This window comes from Ranitomeya imitator, chromosome 5 (assembly GCF_032444005.1).
Source record: "Ranitomeya imitator isolate aRanImi1 chromosome 5, aRanImi1.pri, whole genome shotgun sequence".
Classification (NCBI taxonomy): Eukaryota; Metazoa; Chordata; class Amphibia; order Anura; family Dendrobatidae; genus Ranitomeya; species Ranitomeya imitator.
Window position 1 is genome coordinate 136,309,006 of NC_091286.1, and position 21,055 is coordinate 136,330,060.

A 21,055-nucleotide genomic window follows, 5' to 3' on the forward strand; every position below is an offset into this window, starting at 1 on the left:
TACTGGGGCCCACTCAACTGAAAAACATGCTAGTTAGTGTGTGTGTAAGGTTGGAGGGGGGGGGGGGGCAAGGTCCATACTTTGCTCTGAGGCCTGCAGGACTCTAATTATGCCTATGATAACTGCAGTAATTAAGCATGTTGTATAATAAAAACAGAAAGTGTGATGATAAAGTAATTACAGTGCTTTAATACACATGCAACATCTCTGAAATAATAACACAATGTAACTGTACATTACAACCTACCTTGGCCAAATGTGAATTGATCCATTTGGTAAAAGTTCTCTTCTGAACTGCTTCTTGCTCATCTGTTGAAGAGAATAGAAAATCATTGTTATATTTCAAATGTCAGTGGTCATGGTGTATTTCAGTCAATGTTACCGTGTAAAGATATAAGGAAGATTGCCAAGCTTCCATATACAGGGAACAGCAGTGGGCTTCTTACCAAGACTGCCTTAAGGCTTAGGCCACACTGGAGAGACACCAACATTCAGCTTCATAGGACAAGACACACTTCAGATGGTCACTTGGGTCAGATGAAATAAGCTGCTAATGTCAAAAATGCCAAGAAACCAACCCAGACAAAAACACCGAGATTTACTCACATGATCTCATTTTAGACAGTCTAAACTTAAACTAGACAGGGCAATGTAGTACAATAAATTTGGTAGATATTTAGACTGTTTACATCACTTATTAGTTTCACTAATCTATGTCCCCTTGTTGAGAGAGTAAAAAAAATTATGTCTATAAAGCATAATTAATGATACAAGGCAAAAAAGATAGATTTTTGTACAAATTACTCCTTAATTCTGATGTATTTACTTCTGAAAGCTACACCACTCATTATTTGAGACATTGTATTGTGAGACAGTGACAGGTAAAGTTGTTGAGGATTGCTATATTCTCCAAAAATTACTCTTCATATACTACTTAGGCTACTTTCTCACTTGCGTCGGTATGGGTCCGTCGCTATGCGTTGGGCCGACGTACCGACGCATGTTGTGAAATTTGTGCACGACGTGGGCAGTGGATGCAGTTTTTCAACGCATCCGCTGCCCATTCTGAAGTCCGGGGAGGAGTGGGGCGGAGTTTCGGCCGCACATGCGCGGTAGAAAATGGCGGACGCGACGGACGAAAAAAGTTCACTTGAACGTTTTTTCGTGCCGACGGTCCGCCAAAACACAACGGATCCGTTGCACGACGGACGCGACGTGTGGCCATCCGTCGCAATCCGTCGCTAATACAAGTCTATGGGCAAAAAACACATCCTGCGGGCACATTTGCAGGATCCGTTTTTTGCCCAAAACGACGGATTGCGATGGATTAAAAAAAACGCAAGTGTGAAAGTAGCCGGAAGCCTCTTTCACACATCAGTTTTTTAGAATCAGTCATAATCCGTCAAAGTGTTGAAAAGATGGATCCTGTGCAGATTGTAAAAAACTGATGCACTGGATCCGTTTTTGACGGATCCGTCAAAGCAGCTGCTGCCGGAATTTAGGCTACTTTCACACTTCCGTTTTTTTAATCCGTCACAATGATAAAAGATTTTTTATTCACAATGCGTTCCAATGCTTTATCTGCATTTATATCAAGTGAAAAAAATGCTTCTATCACTTGATAAAGATGCCAGTACATCAATAAAATGTGCTGTGAATAAAAAATATTTTTAGCATCATTGTTGAAGAATCAATTTGCTCCAGCAGTGCAGCCCATCTAACGTGCTTCATCCAACCAGATCCAATCTTAGATCATAATGTAGAGCAGGGATAGGTTGGTAGACGCAGATGAAGTAACAGATGTAGGGCAGTGCAGAACTGTGGGTGAGCATGATAACTTTACATTGTCCTTTGTAGCAGATGGGCAACCGATGCAATGACTGGCACAGGGAAGAGGTATCAATGTAGTGGCTGTACAGCAATATGACCCTGGCTGGAATGTATAAAAGCAACAGTAAGGGTATGTGCACACGCTGCAGATTTGTCTGCAGAATTTTCTGCACAGAATCTGCATCTCTTGGCAGAAAACGCAGGTAAAAATCCGCGCGTATTTGCTGCATTTTTGCTGGGGTTTTGATACTTTTTTTGTGCGGATTTTCATACATTTTTTCATGTGGATTTGTCTGCGCTTTTGTAACCTAAATAAAGATCTACTATTTAACAAAAAAGAAAAAGAATTGTGATGTAATTTCTTTGTCCAATCTCTTATTTTACATACTCCATTGAAAAATAATGTTTACACAGACAGACGGATATAGACAGACAGATAGATGATAGATAATAGATAGATAGATAGATAGATAGATAGATAGATAGATAGATAGATAGATAATAGATAGATAGATACATAGATAGATAGATAGGTAGATAGATAGAGATAGATAATAAATAGATCATAGGAGATAGATAATAGATCGATAAATAGGTAGATTTATTGATAATAGATAATACCAAGGCCGATGTTTAGTAATGAACCTAATAAAATGGTATATAAATAGTTAAATAAAGACACACAAAATCTGCACGCAATATCTTTATAATTTTAAAAAAAGGGAAAAAAATGGCGTGGGCTCCCGTGAAATTTTCTGCGCCAGAGAGAGAAAGCCGATGGCTGGGGGACGATGTTTCTAGCCTGGGAAGGGGTTAATACCCATGCAGCCGCCCAGGCTATGAATCTCAGCCCGCAGCTATATATTTAGCCTTTGCTGGCTACTAAAATAGGGGACCCCCACAAACAAATGACGTAGGATCTCCCTATAATAGTCACAAAGGCTATGCAGACAACTGCAGGAAGATATTCATAAACTAGAGAGGGGCTATGGATATTGCCCCTCCCCCTGGCTACAAATACCAGCCCCCAGCCGCCCCAGAAATGTAAGATGTGCCAATTCCGGTATTTAGCTTCTCTCTTCCCACTGCCCTGTAGCGGTGGCATATGAGGTTATAAGGGGTTAATGTCACCTTTGATTGTAAGGTGACATTAAGCCCGGTTAGTAAAGGAGAGGCATCAATAAGACACCTATCTATTACTAATCCTATAGTAGTGAAAGAGTTAAATAAAGACACATCCAGAAAAAAGTATTTTAATATTCTTAATTTCACCATACTTACAACCACGCCTAAATCTCCGAAGCCATCGATCACCTTCAAAAAATAAAAAATAATCAACCAACAGTATACTCCCTGTTCCGATGCAGTCCAATTAATAACGAGTGTCCCACGACGATCTCCCCTATAGAACAGTGACATAGGGTGATGTCACTGCTCTACAGGGCCTCCCACGATGCACTGACAAGAGATAATGGCTCCTGCAGTGCATCGCTGAAGAGGTTACCTGACTTCAGGCTCACTTTACGGCAATGCTACGTGGGAATTTTCTCACACAGCACTGCCAGTGAGAGAATGTGACCTCTCTCCCAGCAGCGGCGGAAGGATACATCGCGGAGGATTACCTTCACCTGTCAGTTCATCAAAGAGGCCCTGTAGAGCACTGACATCGCCTGATGTCACTGTTGTACATGGGAGATCATCGTGTGACACTCATTATTAACTGGACTACGGCGGAAAGGTAAGTATGGGTTGGTTTATTATGTTATTTTTATTAGATCAAGGGCTTCGGGGACTAGGTGATTCGTATGTACTGTATGTTATATGTTGTATGTACTGTCTGTAATGTATGGCCTGTATGGGTTTTTTTTTTTTTACACTACTGGACACACGCATTGCCTGATGAGACTACTTTCCAATCATTGGCAATGCTGTCACTGTGAGTTTTCATAGCCGGATTGGAGCAGTAGTCCCATCATTCAATGGCTGTTTTCACAGACTCGCACACACAGGGACACATGCACACACACACAGACCCACACATACACGCAGACCCCAGCACACAGGCATGCACATAGTTTCCGCCCACACACAGTATCCGACCACACACTTCCTTCCTCCCGATCTGCAGCGCTTCTCGCACCCACATCCGCAAATCCGCAGAACTGTTTTACACCTGCGGTTTTGCTGCGGATGTGCCTGACTCAATGGAAGTCAATGGATGCGGAAACGCTGCAGATCCACAAAAAGAATTGACATGCTGTGGAAAATAAAACGCTGCAAATCTGCATGGATGTTTCTGCAGCATGTGCACAACAATTCCTCATTTCACATAGAATAATGGATCGCCCCCAGACATATGGCCACGCGTTCTCGGTACCGGGCCTCTTTGGTTCGGTTCTGAGGTTGTCACGGTGGCTAGATCCGGTCCGCGACCCTGCTAAGGGGCGTCCAATAAAGGTCGTGCAGTCTGTCAGGGGTTCGTGACGCCACCTGTGGTGTTTGGTCAGGGTGACCGACGCTGCTGTGGGGTCCGCTGGGGTGATGGACTGACAGCTGGATGGTATACCTTCCCACAGGTGAAGTATGTCCCCAGGGCTTCCCAGTAAGGTGCAGTCAATAACAAGGACACAGGGTTGCAGTCGCTTTATCTCTTTACTGAAGACTTCAGGATCCTCAATCCAGAGCACGTTTAACAGGGCTGAGACCGACCGGTCCGATGGGCACTTCCAGAGTTTCCTTCGCAGATGGAAATCGTTGCCTACCACTAGCGCCTGTGTGTTGTAGTCCTATCCTGCTGAGCATTCGGAATAGTCCTCACAACTGCTGTTCTCGTTCGTTCGTTCTCTACAGCTCTCTCTCTCTTTCTTTAGTTCCAGATGTTGCTAGTTTCTCGTCCCCCAGTATGTTTTGGCTAGGACGCACCCGTATGACGGGAAGGCCTGGAGGTCTTCCGGGACCCTAGAGACGCCCCTCTCCCACTGTTGCCCCTATGTCTTCTTAGGAAATTTAAGGTAGACAGCCAACCTATAATTAACTGTCCTGCGGAGTTCGAAGTAAGGCCTAGAGTCAGTTACTCCAGCCACCGGCTACGCGCCTCAGTAGGATGTTGCCTCGGTCTCACGGCACGACTCCTACTGGTACTCCTTTGTGCTTGATCTCGTTTACACTGTTCCACAATATCCTTCCTTTCGTGTCTCTTTCTTAGGATACCGCCACAAGGTAGTGCAGGCGCGGTTCCGTAACGTTCTGTTCTGTTCGCTAGGCACCTGCCAGGTTCCCACGCCTGACAGGGACCCCCCTGTGTCTTCTCCCTGCAACACCCCCTGCCACGGGATGTTGCCTGAATCCAACCCAGTCAGCTTCTGACTAACTTCCTCCCCAACCTCTAGTTTTACCAGTGTGAGGAGTGGCCCAATAAATAAAGCCTTTTGCTCCCCCTAGTGGCCGGAGTGTGAAGTGTCATGTGTTCTGGTGATACCTGGTCAGGAGAACTCCTTTAGTGCCATCAGACGTACCATCACTCCCCTTAGTGGCAGAGCGTCATACTGCAATGACCAGATCTCTGGGGCGCTGCACTAACATTGCTTGTGCACTACACTGCGGATGTGATGCAATTCCATGCGTCCAAAAATGCTGGGGATCCGCATCAAAATCCGCAACGTGTGCACATAGCATAAAAATTTTTGCTGTTTCAATGGTAAGAATCGGGAGAATTCTGGAGATGTTTTTGAGGACCAGTTGACACAAGAGAGGGAGTTAGGAGAGTGGATATATGAAGTGACGGAAAAGATCAAAGTTAAAAACAACCACAAGGCAGCGAGCATGCTGCTTGGTAGTAATGGTAGGACAACACATAGAAATGGGGAAAAAAGTATATAGCCAGCTACCAATTGTGCAAATTCTCCCAAAGTAATATGCTAAATATATCTTGCCAAATCAGACAAGGTGATTTTCTGGATTTGTTTTCCCATTTTGACTCTCATAGTTGTGGTCAACCTATAATGTCAATTACTGGCCTCTCTCATCTTTTTAAGTGGGAGAACTTACACAATTGGTGGCTGACTAAATACTTTTTTTCCCCACTGTAGGTAGGTTAGTAGAGGGAAGAAACACAAGAAGTTCAGTTTTTTTTTTTAAGATTTACTTTCAGATACATGGAAAGCATGATGTTAAGAGACAACAGACATACTGAACAATCCACTAGTATTTTACAGTAATTCAGGGGTGATGTCAGGACAAAAATGTGAAACACAACCTTCTTGTTTCTTTTTCTGGATGGTTGGTAGTAGCTCACCTGTATAGTCAGGGAAGCTGAAGTCTAGATAGTGCTCAGGATTTCATTTGTGTTTTACATGGAAAGGATTTGCATTTACTTTGCACACCAACAGTAATGAACAAGAGTAACCCTGTTGGCACCGAACGTCTATGACACCCTATCACTGCATTGATCCCATTTTTACCTACAAACAAGCAGCTACAGTAATTCTCCACGGTAGATATTCTCATCTTTTGCTAAAGACTCCCAACAAAGATCTTACATAATTTCCCCTAAAATGTGAACATCTCTAAAACACTGTTTATTTTGTCACAATAAACTAAATATATTCCATCAGAATATCCAGGGAAAATCTGAAGAATATGGTATTTTGCCAATTTTTTTTCATAAACTAGTTTATTTATTAATTGAGAATAGCATATAGTTACAACATGTATAAATATAACCAAAGAGGTAGTTTTCATTATTGTGGTCAGGCCATAGTAATACTGTCAAAAATGTAAAAAAAATATCAAGACAATATATTAACGTCAAGTCGCATATCAAAATACCCTTTTTTTTTTTTTTTTTTTTAAATAAATGTATGACATATTAACAAATTGTTCATTAACGTCTTGCAATCAAAATGGGCTTTGTCAAGCCTGACAAAGGAAATAAAAAAAACTTTTAGTAGAAAATTATAACAAAATAGAGGTCAAGAAGAGATCCTAAAGGAAGAGAAGAGCAAGGTTTGTGAATCCACCCAGATTCAGGTATGTACGAGTAAAATATATGGCGTCTTCATCATGACAGAAGGATTGAGGAGTACTCGGGGGAATCTCTGAACAAAATCCATCCTTGCCAAGTACGGAAAAAGTTATCTGAGCTAATTTTATTATTAGCAGAGAGTCTTTCCATTCTACAAAAAAAATCCATTTCAAGAGACCATTCTTGGATAGATGGAGTGATTCTAGAACGCCAGCGTCTGGGAATGACTGTTCTAGTGGCGGATAAACAGTGTCTCAGCAATCCTCTTTTGATAGATTTAAAAGACTCTGGAATCATAGAAATAAGTCCGACCTGGGGAGTTCTAGATGATGAATCCCCTGTAATGTGTTTGTGAACATCAAAGACTTTATTCCAGAGGCTACTTATTTGAGGGCATTCCCACCAGATATTTGAAGCACAGTGACTTAAGCATTTTCAAATCTCCATAATTTATTGGAAACAGAGGGAAATATCTGATGAAGATCCACTAGGCAACAATACCATCTAGTTATGATTTTGTAATTTTTTTCCAGAGCTTTACAAGTCAATGGAAGTCTGTGTGCAAAAGAAAGTTTTGTTCCATTGCTCCTCCGAGAAGGTCATCCCAATCTCCCTCACCCATTCTTTCTTGAACCATAGGAGCTCTGTATTAGGCCGGGGTCACACTCAGCGTAGGGAAATACGGTCTGTATTTTACATGCGTAATACACAGAAATTATCCCAAAATAGTGATCCGTATGTCATCCGTAGGCAAGGTGTGGCAGCGTATTTTGTGCATGTAAACCTCCGTATGTAATCCGTATGGCATCCGTACAGCGAGATTTTCTCGTCGGCTTGCAAAATGGACATACAATGAATCCATGGGCTCAACTATTCATGAAAACATATATACATAAACATAAACTCATATGAACTCGAGCGTGGGAATTTTTCTGAATATTTTCTCATGCTCAAGTTCATCTGACGTTATACCAGCAGGGGGTGCAGCACCGCAAATCTAGGTAGCTACATTCCCCTGCTTTCCATTCATTCTCCAGTTTTTATAGGCAGGGGGGCTGCATTAGCAGACTCCTGCTTGTAAAATTATTTAACCCCTTCAGATGGATTTACAGCGTGGGACACGACTGTAACGGCCGAAAGGTATGGGATATTGTTGTTTTTTTATTTTCCTTTTTTTGCAGAACGAGGTTCATCATTTGGATTGAGAGTTTAATAAGCTATTACAACACCCTATGTCTTTATTTCAATAAAATACTTTTTTTCCTAATGTGTGTTTTATTAACCATTTACTAGTATTAGATTAATAATGGATAGGTGTCTTATTGACACCTCTCCATTATTAACCTGGCTTAATGTCACCTTACAATAGCAATGTGACATTAACCCTTTATTACCCCACGCCAATTTTTTACGTTATTTAACCCTTTATTTTAACAGCTAGAGCCCCCAAATTTTGCACACAGACACTTGGAACATTATTAGTGAGGAATATGTAAAAAAAAAAAAGGGATATGAAATGGTTTACTGTATTTAAACCATGTCTCATATCTTGTCGGGTTTGGGTTTGGGAAGGCGATAGCAAAAGCCAGCAATTGAATTACCGGCTTTTCTGCTATCTAGCGCTGTATGAAATATATATATATATATATGTGTGTGTGTGTCTCACTGATATATATATATATATATTATTATTATTATTTATTGTTATAGCGCCATTTATTCCATGGTGCTTTACATGTGAGGAGGGGTATACATAATGAAAACAAGTACAATAATCTTAATACACGTGATAACTGGTACAGGAGGGATGAGGACCCTGCCCGCGAAGGCTCACAATCTACAAGGGATGGGTGAGAATACAGTATATATATACACCCCTATACTATGTGTAGACATTTATTCTATCCTAATAAAACCTGTCAGTGTGATTTTACTGTACACCGCACTGAATTACCGGCTTTTCTATAGAACACCGCTGCGTATTTCTCGCAAGTCACACTGTTGGTCCGTGTGTAATCTGTATTTTTCTCGCCCCCATTGACTTTCATTGGCGGATTTTTTGCGCAATACGCTGACAAACGCAGCATGCTGCGATTTTCTACGCCTGTAAAATACGGCAGAGAAATATACGGCAGACAGGAGCTGCGCCATAGAGAATCATTGGTCCGTGTTCAATGTGTAGTTTTTGCGCATCTCATACGTCCGTAAAAAAACTCGCTAGTGTGACGCCGGCCTTAGTCTGAGATGACAAAATATAATATATTTGGGAGATCGTATGCTTGGGTGCAGCTTCTCCGATCAGCAGTGAATCAAACTGAGAAGGTTCGTATTTGAACACCGAGAACGGCTGAAGGGAATAAATGAATGAACGGAACTGGATCACCAATTCCCTTTAAAATAGAAAGGAATTTACTGACAGAACTGAGAGATGTGGTCAATGTTCCCACCAGCCTGTTCTCATGAGCATATGTTATGGATGCAGACATGAATGTGATCGTAAAGCTTTCTCTAAAATCTTACCTATGCAAATCTTCTTTACTGTACTGGAATACTGACCTTATAAAATATGAATGACTTCTGCAAGCAAATGGTTTCCTAAATAATTTATACTTTATTTTCATGTATTTTTTTACAGATGCTTTGTGTTCAGATCAACACACAGTCACACCTCTTCTGAATATACACAGCAACTGCACCAATGGCCATGTATCAGGGTATGACCTCATTCAGACAACAGTGATTTTTCTCTAATGAAAAAATAAAACAGACCGATTTTCATCAATGTTTGGATCAGATTCATCAGTGATTTTCTCATAAGTTTAAAAAGAAATAAACTAAACATTGATATACTTCAACTACCTCCTACAAAATTAAAAAAGGTAACCACATAGATAGCACAAAGATAACATTGGCTGTCAACCTATGACTTTCAAGGACCCATAGATTTGTGTGGGAGATTTTGAACACATAAAAAACACATGTTACGGTACCTTTCTGTTTTTTTTGTGAACCACTCAGTCCACCAAAAAACATAGCTCCAAAGATTAAAATAGGTTTGTGTTCAATTCATGTTTCACATAGAAAAAAGAAGTGTATTTTGTGAAAAATGAATATCTAAATAAGGCCTTAGACCGGAATAAGTACCGTATATTATTTCCTAGAATTTTATTAAAAAAATTCCACTTACTCATCTTGTGGCAAGCAACATATTCATCGATATTGGGCTGATTTTCCAAATATTTTACACCATTTTTCTACAGGACATCATGCACTACAGCCAATGCCAAGATTCGATCTATCCCCTTTTCGTGATTTGACTGCAGAACTACTTCTTTATAAAGGCATAGGTTCTTTATGAAGGTAGGATTCATATTGCATTTTTGGTAGATGCTTAGTATTTATGCTGGGAAAAGCTCCCAACTTACGCGCATATACAGTTGTGGCCAAAAGCATTGACACCCCTGCAATTCTGTCAGCTAATACTCAGTTTCTTCCTGAAAATGATTGCAATCACAAATTCTTTGGTATTATTATCTTCATTTAATTTGTCTTAACCTTCGTCCGGCTGAGTAGATACAATTGTAACTATTCCGTTTTAAAATTGCAATAACTTTTTTTTCGAAAAGCCGTAGAGGGCTGAAATTTTGTGACATTTCTGCAGTTTTGGTCTAGAATATATTGGCCAAATTTCAATAAAATATATATGAAGGTACAATTGTACCTCTGCAGCCTGTTAACGTTGTAAAATTATGCAGCCTGACAAAGGTTAAATGAAAAAACACAAAAGAGAATGAAGCAAAAAGCAAAACATTGATCATTTCACACAAAACTACAAAAATGGGCCAGACGAAAGTATTGGCACCCTCAGCCTAATACTTGGTTTCACAACCTTTAAGTAAAATAACTGCGACCAACCGCTTCCGGTAACCATCAATGAGTTTCTTACAATGCTCTGCTGGAATTTTAGACCATTCTTCTTTGGCAAACTGCTCCAGGTCCCTGATATTTGAAGGGTGCCTTCTCCAAACTGCCATTTTTAGATCTACCACAGGTGTTCTATGGGATTCAGGTCTGGACTCATTGCTGGCCACCTTAGAAGTCTACAGTGCTTTCTCTCAAAGCATTTTCTAGTGCTGCTTGAAGTGTGTTTTGGGTCATTGTCCTGCTGGAAGACCCATGACCTCTGAGGGAGACCCAGCTTTCTCACACTGGGCCCTTCATTATGCTGCAAAATTTGTTGGTAGTCTTCAGACTTCGTAATGCCATGCACACGGTTAAGCAGTCCAGTGCCAGAGGCAGCAAAGCAACCCCAAAATATCACCTCCGCCATGTTTGACTGCAGGGACCGTGTTCTTTTCTTTGAATGCCTCTTTTTTTTCTCCTGTAAACTCTATGTTGATGCCTTTGCCCAAAAAGCTCTACTTTTGTCTCATCTGACCAGAGAACATTCTTCCAAAACGTTTTAGACTTTTTCAGGTAAGTTTTGGCAAACTCCAGCCTGGCTTTTTTAGGTCTCGGGGTAAGAAGTGGGGTCTTCCTGGGTCTCCTACCATACAGTCCCTTTTCATTCAGACGCCGACGGATAGTACGGGTTGACACTGTTGTACCATCGGACTGCAGGGCAGCTTGAACTTGTTTGGATGTTAGTCGAGGATCTTTATCCAACATCTGCACAATCTTGCGTTGAAATCTCTTGTCAATTTTTCTTTTCTGTCCACATCTAGGGAGGTTAGCCACAGTGCCATGGGCTTTAAACTTCTTGATGACACTGTGCACAGTAGACACAGGGACATTCAGGTCTTTGGAGATGGACTTGTAGCCTTGAGATTGCTCATGCTTCCTCACAATTTGATTTCTCAAGTCCTCACACAGTTCTTTGGTCTTCTTTCTTTTCTCCATGCTCAATGTGGTACACACAAGGACACAGGACAGAGGTTGAGTAAAATTTAATCCATGTCAACTGGCTGCAAGTGTGATTTAGTTATTGCCAACACCTGTTAGGTGCCACAGGTAAGTTACAGGTGCTGTTAATTACACAAATTAGAGAAGCATCACATGATTTTTCGAACAGTGCCAATACTTTTGACCACCCCCTTTTTTATGTTTGGTGTGGAATTATATCCAATTTGGCTTTAGGACTATTCTGGAAGCCATGTTGTGAGTATATGCTTATCTTGCTTCTGATTAGTTTTATCAGATAGCTCCAGACATTAATGTATGGAGTGGTAGTCCACCTTTCTCGCCCCAAATCCCAAAACGAGACTGTTCTGGGTTTAAAACAGGTTGCCTGATATACCTATTTATCAATACACAATATACTGACGTACATGGTCCACCCATAGAATATGCTCATTAAAATAGTAAAAAATCTATATATTAATGTAATTAAGCATTTGTTAGGGGTCGAGTTCCCGCTTCTGCACTGGGGGAATCTCGAGCCACTTCCGCTGCGGTCTCCCATTCTTGTCCAGCCGCAGTGGAGCCTGCTCAGCAAGGACGTCGGTCCCAGCGTCTTGCTCATTCTCACTCTGTTCAGAGAGTTAGTGCTGCTTCTCCAGTCTCTGCCATTAAAGTCAGTACTGGTCAGCAGCGAGCGGACTTCTCTGGGACTAAGTCCTTGTCTGCATGTACTGAGCATGCCCAGCGTAAGGTCTCCCGTTGGAGATCGAGGGTCATGTGCTCAGGCTCTGCAGCACATTCCATTGGTCCTCTTGGCAGGTCCTAGAAGGGCAAAAGTGCTGTGGCCACTTCCTGTGCTGCTCCTATATAAACTGCGCATGACCGCACGGCCATGCGCTAGTATTGTCTAACAATTGTTGATGTGTGTATGTTGTGAGTGCAAGTCGTCCTTTGAAATCCCTTCCCTATTGAATGTCTGTTCGCGGAAGGTGTATGGCTGCTACCTAGCGCCCGACTTAGCCTACAGCACTAGACACACATCTCAGCGTCCTGTAGCTGTGCCTGCCAGTACGGCGCCGTGCGCCTGCCTTGCGCTTTCCATACCCGAGTCTGGGTGGTTAGTGGCGTCCGTTAGTGCGGCATCGCTCGCACTCTTGTGCATTTATATTTCTTAAAGTTCTCTACACACCCAGTTGCGGTGTTACGCCAGCAAGGGTCTAATCGGGCTCCAATCCCTTCTGGGGTTAAGTCCGCTGACCACTTGCTCGCGCACTAGTGCGGTACTGCGGTCCTGTGGATTAACAGGATCGCTTTCTTCACGCTGGGTGAGGTTTAACCCACGCGTATATCCTTTAGTGTACCGCCATATTGTCCGTCTTGCTAGCTGCAGGGTCTTTTACCTGCACGGTGGACCTCGGACTGCGAACGCACCTAGTTTCGTACCATCTATACATGGTGCGTTCCGCCAGTCCTTAACATAATACTAGCGCCAAGGTCTGGCTAGTATGGCGGACATTCAGCAATCTTTGCGGTATATCCAGCAGTTGGAGGGTAGGTTGAAGGTTCTCGAGAACTCAACCTCAGCTGTGGATGTTACCGCAGTTGCTGTAAAGGCTGCTGGCGTGGCGGCAGCAACCTTGTCCACTGCCACCCCTGTTCCGACATTATCCCGCCTCCCGTTGCCAGAAAAATTTTCTGGAGATTGCAAAACTTGTAGGGGATTCGTGAGTCAGTGCTCTATCCACCTCGAGCTCCTGGCTGCACGTTTTCCTACAGAGCGGGCTAAGGTGGGATTTATTGTCTCGCTGTTGTCGGACAGGGCGTTGGAGTGGGCTACGCCGCTGTGGGAGCGTGATGATCATGTGGTGCAGAGTGCTCCGTTGTTTCTGGGCACGCTGAAAAAGGTCTTTCTAGGACCTCAACTCACCCATGATACAGCGCTCCAACTACTGGCATTAACTCAGGGTGAGTCCTTGGTCAGCCATTTTTCCGTCCGATTCCGTACGTTAGCTTCCGAGCTGGAGTGGTCGGATAAAGCCCTTATCCCCATATTCTGGAGGGGCCTGGCTGACCATGTTAAGGACGCTCTGGCCACTAGGGAGATTCCTGCCACACTGGAGGAGTTAATATCTATTTCTACTCGTATAGACCTCCGTTTTAACGAGCGGAGGTTGGAACGAGCCCAGTGTAGGCAGAGGTTTCGGCTGGCTCCTACCTTCGCCAAACCTTTGAAATCTCCAGTCCAGACATCTGAGTCACATGAGACCTTGGAGGTGACACGAGCGGGATCCAAGTCTCAGTCCGCTCGTGCACATAAGGTTCGTCATGTTCGCCAGCAGTCAGGACGTCTTGCCTCCAAGAGTCCTCAGCGGTCGGGGAAACGTCAGCGTCTAGTGGCAGTTGGAGGAGGTACACTAGACACGGCGACGTTTGCCTCAAAGTTGTCCTTCAAGGGGACAATTACCATAGGCCCATCCACTCTCACGGTCGAGCTATGCTTGGACTCTGGGGCAGAGGGTAACTTTATGTCCTCCGCCTTTGCCCAGCGTCACGCAATACCCTTGGTGATGCTCGCCCAGCCAGTGACCGTTCGAGTGGTAAATGGGTCAACACTACCTTCACAGATTACTCACCAAACCATTCCTTTCACCCTATCTGTGTCTCCATCACATCAGGAGATAATCTCCCTATTAGTCATTCCTGAGGGAATTGATGAGGTCCTGTTGGGGATGCCATGGCTTCGCTACCATTCTCCTCATATTGAGTGGTCCTCTGGGAGAATTTTGGGATGGAGTAAATCCTGTGAGGGTAGATGTCAGAGGGAGTGCGTTCAGGTTGCTTCTACACAGGTACCCGCAGATCTTTCCTCTCTCCCCAAGCACTATTGGTCCCATGCAGACGTGTTCTCCAAAAGAGCTGCGGAGACCCTTCCGCCTCACCGCCCCTATGACTGTCCTATTGACCTCTTGCCTGGTGCTGAGCCTCCCCGGGGTCGAGTCTACCCGTTATCTCTCCCGGAGACGGAGGCAATGTCCCAGTATATTCAGGAGAATCTGGCAAGAGGATTCATTAGGAAGTCAGTGTCACCGGCAGGGGCTGGGTTCTTCTTCGTACAGAAGAAGACTGGAGACTTACGTCCATGCATAGACTACAGGGGTCTTAACGCAATTACCGTTAAGAACAAGTACCCATTACCCCTGATATCTGAGCTCTTTGATAGGCTACGGGGAGCAAGGGTATTTACAAAGTTAGATCTGCGGGGTGCTTACAACCTGATTCGCATCCGTGAGGGGGATGAATGGAAGACGGCTTTTAACACCAGGGATGGGCACTATGAATATCTAGTGATGCCCTTTGGGCTCTGTAATGCCCCAGCCGTTTTCCAAGACTTTGTGAACGACATCTTTCGGGATATGCTCACCACCTCGGTCGTAGTCTATCTGGATGACATTCTCATCTACTCTCCAGATATAGACTCCCATCGGAGAGATGTTCGCAAAGTCTTCGACCTCTTACGGGCAAACTCCCTCTACGCTAAGTTGGAGAAGTGTGTGTTTGAGCAGGAGTCCTTGCCTTTCCTTGGATATATCATTTCTGCCCAGGGTTTGGCTATGGATCCTGCCAAGCTACAGGCTGTAATGGACTGGCAGGAACCCCATTCTCTTAAAGCGGTGCAGCGCTTTATGGGGTTCATTAATTATTATCGCCAGTTCATTCCACACTTCTCAACTTTGGTAGCTCCCTTGGTCGCCCTCACCAAGAAGGGAGCAAATCCCAAGTTGTGGTCAGAGGAGGTCTCCAAGGCCTTTCTCTCGATTAAGTCACACTTCGCTAGCGCTCCCATCCTACATCGCCCCGATGTAGATAAACCATTCATCTTGGAGGTGGATGCCTCATCCGTTGGTGCTGGAGCAGTCCTTTTCCAAAAGGATGCTCAAGGTCGGAAGCATCCTTGCTTCTTCTTCTCCAAGACCTTCACACCAGCGGAGAGGAATTATTCCATCGGGGACAGGGAGTTGCTAGCTATGAAGTTGGCTTTTTCAGAGTGGAGACACCTCTTGGAGGGAGCTCGCTTTCCCTTCCAAGTCTTCACTGACCACAAGAACTTGGTGTATATACAGACGGCCCAGCGGCTGAATTCTCGCCAGGCTAGATGGTCCCTGTTCTTCTCCCGGTTCCATTTTACTCTCCATTTTCTCTCCGGGGAGAAGAACGTTCGTGCCGACGCTCTCTCCCGCTCCGTAGTGTCATCTGAGGAGGAGGAGGAGGAGCCTCGGCTTATTGTCCCTTCTGAGAGCCTGAGAACTGTAGCTCCGGTTTCGCTAGAGTCTGTGCCCCCGGGCAAGACTTTCGTGCCAGCTAACTTGCGACCGGAGGTTCTCTCTTGGGCTCACTCCTCCAGAGTGGGGGGGCATTTTGGGACAAAGAGGACATCAGAGCTTTTGGCGAGAACATACTGGTGGCCGCATATGGCCCGAGATGTCAGGGACTACATTCAGGCGTGCGTTTCTTGCGCCCAGAATCGGTCTCCTCGGCAACGGCCTGCTGGGTTGCTTTACCCTCTACCGGTGGCAGACAGGCCCTGGGAGATGGTCGGAATGGACTTTGTGGTGGGTCTACCCAAGTCGCGTGGCTGCTCCATTATTTGGGTTGTCACTGACCATTTCTCTAAGATGGTGCATTTGGTGCCGCTTCCTCGGTTACCCTCAGCACGGGCCTTGGCGGTGTTGTTCGTTAAACACGTTTTCCGTTTGCATGGTATGCCTGATAAGATTGTCAGCGATCGGGGTCCCCAGTTCGCATCTCGGTTTTGGAGAGAGCTCTGCCGTTTACTCAGCATAGAGTTAAACCTCTCCTCTGCTTACCATCCCGAGACGAATGGGTTGGTGGAGAGAACCAACCAGACTCTGGTGACATATTTGCGACATTTCGTCTCTGCTAGGCAGGATGACTGGGCATCTTTGCTACCTTGGGCGGAATTTGCCCTGAACAACGCCGTAGCCGATTCCACTGGTCAAACTCCTTTTCTCCTTAATTACGGCCAGCATCCGCGTGTCCCTGTGCCCATGCCCGTGTCCTCCACCGATTCTAGGGTGGCAGACTGGGCGGTGGAGGCACGTGACATCTGGGACCGCACACAGGATGCTATCCGGGCCTCCAAGGAGAGAATGAGGGTTTCGGCTGATACACACCGGCGCCCCGCTCCGGTCTTTGCTCCCGGCGACTTAGTGTGGCTCTCCGCCCGTAACATCAGGCTGCGAGTTGAGTCCACTAAGTTTGCTCCTCGCTACATTGGCCCGTTTAAAGTTCTGGAACAGGTCAACCCTGTGGTTTACCGTTTGGCCATTCCTCCACGCCTTGGTATCACCGATACCTTTCACGTTTCCCTCTTAAAGCCCGTTCGCTTGTCTCGGTTTTCTGAGTCTTCTGCTGGGACATCGGGTTCATCCACGGATGAATTTGAGGTGAATGCTATTGTGGGAAGCAAGGTGGTACGTGGCAAAAAATTTTATTTGGTGGATTGGAAGGGTCATGGTCCAGAGGATAGAACCTGGGAGCCTGTGGAGCACATTCGGGCTCCGCAGCTCATTGCTGCCTTTGAACGTAGCGAGGCCCAAGGAGGGGGGGGCCCTAGGAGGGGGGGTAATGTTAGGGGTCGAGTTCCCGCTTCTGCACTGGGGGAATCTCGAGCCACTTCCGCTGCGGTCTCCCATTCTTGTCCAGCCGCAGTGGAGCCTGCTCAGCAAGGACGTCGGTCCCAGCGTCTTGCTCATTCTCACTCTGTTCAGAGAGTTAGTGCTGCTTCTCCAGTCTCTGCCATTAAAGTCAGTACTGGTCAGCAGCGAGCGGACTTCTCTGGGACTAAGTCCTTGTCTGCATGTACTGAGCATGCCCAGCGTAAGGTCTCCCGTTGGAGATCGAGGGTCATGTGCTCAGGCTCTGCAGCACATTCCATTGGTCCTCTTGGCAGGTCCTAGAAGGGCAAAAGTGCTGTGGCCACTTCCTGTGCTGCTCCTATATAAACTGCGCATGACCGCACGGCCATGCGCTAGTATTGTCTAACAATTGTTGATGTGTGTATGTTGTGAGTGCAAGTCGTCCTTTGAAATCCCTTCCCTATTGAATGTCTGTTCGCGGAAGGTGTATGGCTGCTACCTAGCGCCCGACTTAGCCTACAGCACTAGACACACATCTCAGCGTCCTGTAGCTGTGCCTGCCAGTACGGCGCCGTGCGCCTGCCTTGCGCTTTCCATACCCGAGTCTGGGTGGTTAGTGGCGTCCGTTAGTGCGGCATCGCTCGCACTCTTGTGCATTTATATTTCTTAAAGTTCTCTACACACCCAGTTGCGGTGTTACGCCAGCAAGGGTCTAATCGGGCTCCAATCCCTTCTGGGGTTAAGTCCGCTGACCACTTGCTCGCGCACTAGTGCGGTACTGCGGTCCTGTGGATTAACAGGATCGCTTTCTTCACGCTGGGTGAGGTTTAACCCACGCGTATATCCTTTAGTGTACCGCCATATTGTCCGTCTTGCTAGCTGCAGGGTCTTTTACCTGCACGGTGGACCTCGGACTGCGAACGCACCTAGTTTCGTACCATCTATACATGGTGCGTTCCGCCAGTCCTTAACAGCATTTCCACCCATCATACAGTTCTGCCGTTATACAAAATTGTCACAAAGAACATTATTTTAGCTTTTCAAATCTTCAAATAACAAATGTGTCTAATCTCCAGGAATGCTAGAAAAGCAATGTACGCTAAAGTGTACAATAATAAAGGACACGTAAAAAGAAACATAAACAGAATGAATGCGGAAGTGCTCCAATAACCTTGTGCCAATGATTTATCTCATCCTGACATCCTCAGAAGTGAGTATTGATTTTTCTGCTGGCCTCAGCACACGGCCTCTCCATAAACAGACTTCAGTCTCTATGGCGCAGTATAATGGACGACTGTTTATAACACAGACTGTGACGTTTTCACATGTATTCTTAGTTTTCTTCAAGGTTGTCATGTCTGGAGCTTTTATATAAATTCTTAGGGCCTGTGCACACGTTGCAGATTGGCTGCATTTTTGTCGCATTTTCTTTTTGCATAGATTTGTCAAAAAACCTAAAGCCAGCAAAGTGAATGAGAATCCTGAAGTTCCATGCACACGCTGCATATTTTTGTCTTGCAGATTTTAATCTACAGTATGTCAATTCTTTCAGTGTTTTTGCTTCAGATTTCACTCACACTCATGAGTGAGGAAAAATATGCACCAAAAACACATGTTAAAAACGTAGAAAAAAACAGTCCTATTATATGCAGAGTTTTTCCTAGCAATGGATCCAGAAATGTCTGCATCAAATATGGAAAGTGTGCGCATAACCTTACACAGACCAGGTATTATTCCAATGTATGGGCCCTGGTAATGCAACAAAATATTGATTTTTATTTAATAATAGCTTGAACTGAATTTGGGACCAGTTCCATGTGATTATGATGTTACGTGTAAGCTTTCTCATTAAAAAAAAAACCCTATGTGTAAACAGGCCTTAAAGAGTGCTCCTCCTTACCACACTCCAATGGACTGAAGCCCTAAAAAAACAGAATCCAGGGGCATCAACCACCTTTAAAGCAGACATCACTTTTGTGCTCTGACCTCATTTTCGTCAGTGTCCACCTTATACAGGCAGGCACAAAACACAGTTGACTACATTGAGAAAAAGTTGAACAATGACAACAATTAGGTCAGACAGAATACAAGAGGAGTCAATGGCCCCCCCATTGTGGAATACACCTAAATCTCAATTTTCAGGACTTCAAATGAATGCCCCGAATGAGCCACTGACGTGCGGCTAAAATGTAGGGTAAACCCGGCCTACGATTAATAAGTAATTACATATATCTATATTTTGCTGTCTACCATTCACACAAAGTTATAACAAATGTGGACATATTGACTAACCAATGACTGTAACCTGACACGGAAAATCCGTCTTTGTGGTCTTGTGATTTTGCATTCATAGTTGTGATCCACAATCAAACTAGCAAAACAATGTGTAGTATAAAAGGTATAAAGAAAGAAAACAGAGGACTTACCCCGAAGATACTGAAAAAATCCAGTAACCAGGTTAATTGAGGTGACCTTCCGAGCACCAACTTCTTTACACCAAGACATGATAGCTCCTTGGGAACTACTAATCCACCTACAGTTTTGTTGGACTTGTTAATAAAAAGCCCTTAATCTCACAGAGCATGGTGGAAAAGATCTAGTCAGCTTTTGAGTTGAAGAATATTAAAGAAATCCTGGCCTTGTGTTCTCGGCAGCCAGCTGTAGTACAGTAGTGATTCCTCCTCAATCTCCTGCCATCATGCTGCCTTCCTGATGTGCATTTTCATCTTCCTAAAGGACAACCAATCCCTTCTCTGGAACCTGTGATGTCAGTAACCCAGATAATGTATCCCGTGCTCAGGACAGGCAGATGATACGCTGAAGGAAGCAGTGCTATCCAGACAAGCAGTGAGAGGTCGCAGCTTGTAGTGTATGGAAGGCAGGAAAGAAGGTAAGAAACCAACCCCATCATCACCAGTATTGCACTGTGGCATATATATATATATATATATATATATATATATATATATATATATATATATATATATATATATATACTGTATACAGTGGGCACAGAAAGTATTCAGACCCCTTTAAGTTTTTCACTCTTTGTTTCACTGCAGCCATTTGGTAAATTCAAAGAAGTTATTTTCTTCACATTAATGTACACTATGCACCCCATCTTTACTGAAAAAGAGCAGAAATATAGAAATTTTTGCAAATTTAATAAAAAAGAAAAACTGAAATATCACATGGTCATACGTATTCAAACACTTTGCTCAGATACTCATATTTAAGTCACATGCTGTCCATTTCCTTGTGATCCTCATTGAGATGGTTCTACTCCTTTATTGGAGTCCAGCTGTGTTTAATTAAACTGACAGGACTTGATTTGGAAATGCTGCCCTTCCTGTGGTTGTTCCTTCCTGGTGAAAGATCTGGCTATTTATTGCTTGCGTTGAGAAACACGTGATGGTGTCTCTGCGGCTTTTCTACATGCATTTGTATATTTCCCATAAGGGATGGGGGCAGTGTTCTGGATCACTGCGTTGAGAACCACGTAATGGTGTCTCCGCGGTGTTGGATGTTTTGATCTCCCCGAGGTCATTCATCCTTATGGTTATAGTCCTTTTACTAGGCACTGCTCCTAATAGCCAGTTTCCTACTCCACACTGATGAGGGGCAAATACCCCGAAACAGCTGTCTG

General features: G+C 44.3%; 1 protein-coding gene across 1 annotated transcript in view; it reads right to left on the reverse strand.

Moving 5' to 3' along the window:
- SYNE1 (spectrin repeat containing nuclear envelope protein 1) overlaps positions 1–20,207 on the reverse strand; it is a 493,169-nt gene extending 472,962 nt beyond the window's left edge. The window contains exons 1-2 of the mRNA XM_069769177.1: positions 19,836–20,207; positions 248–309 (exon numbers count right to left, since the gene is read on the reverse strand). Coding sequence (XP_069625278.1) covers positions 248–309; positions 19,836–19,914 — 141 coding nt within the window. The 5' untranslated portion in view covers positions 19,915–20,207. The remainder of the gene's footprint in view (positions 1–247; positions 310–19,835) is intronic.
- Between the last annotated feature and the right edge of the window lie 848 nt (positions 20,208–21,055).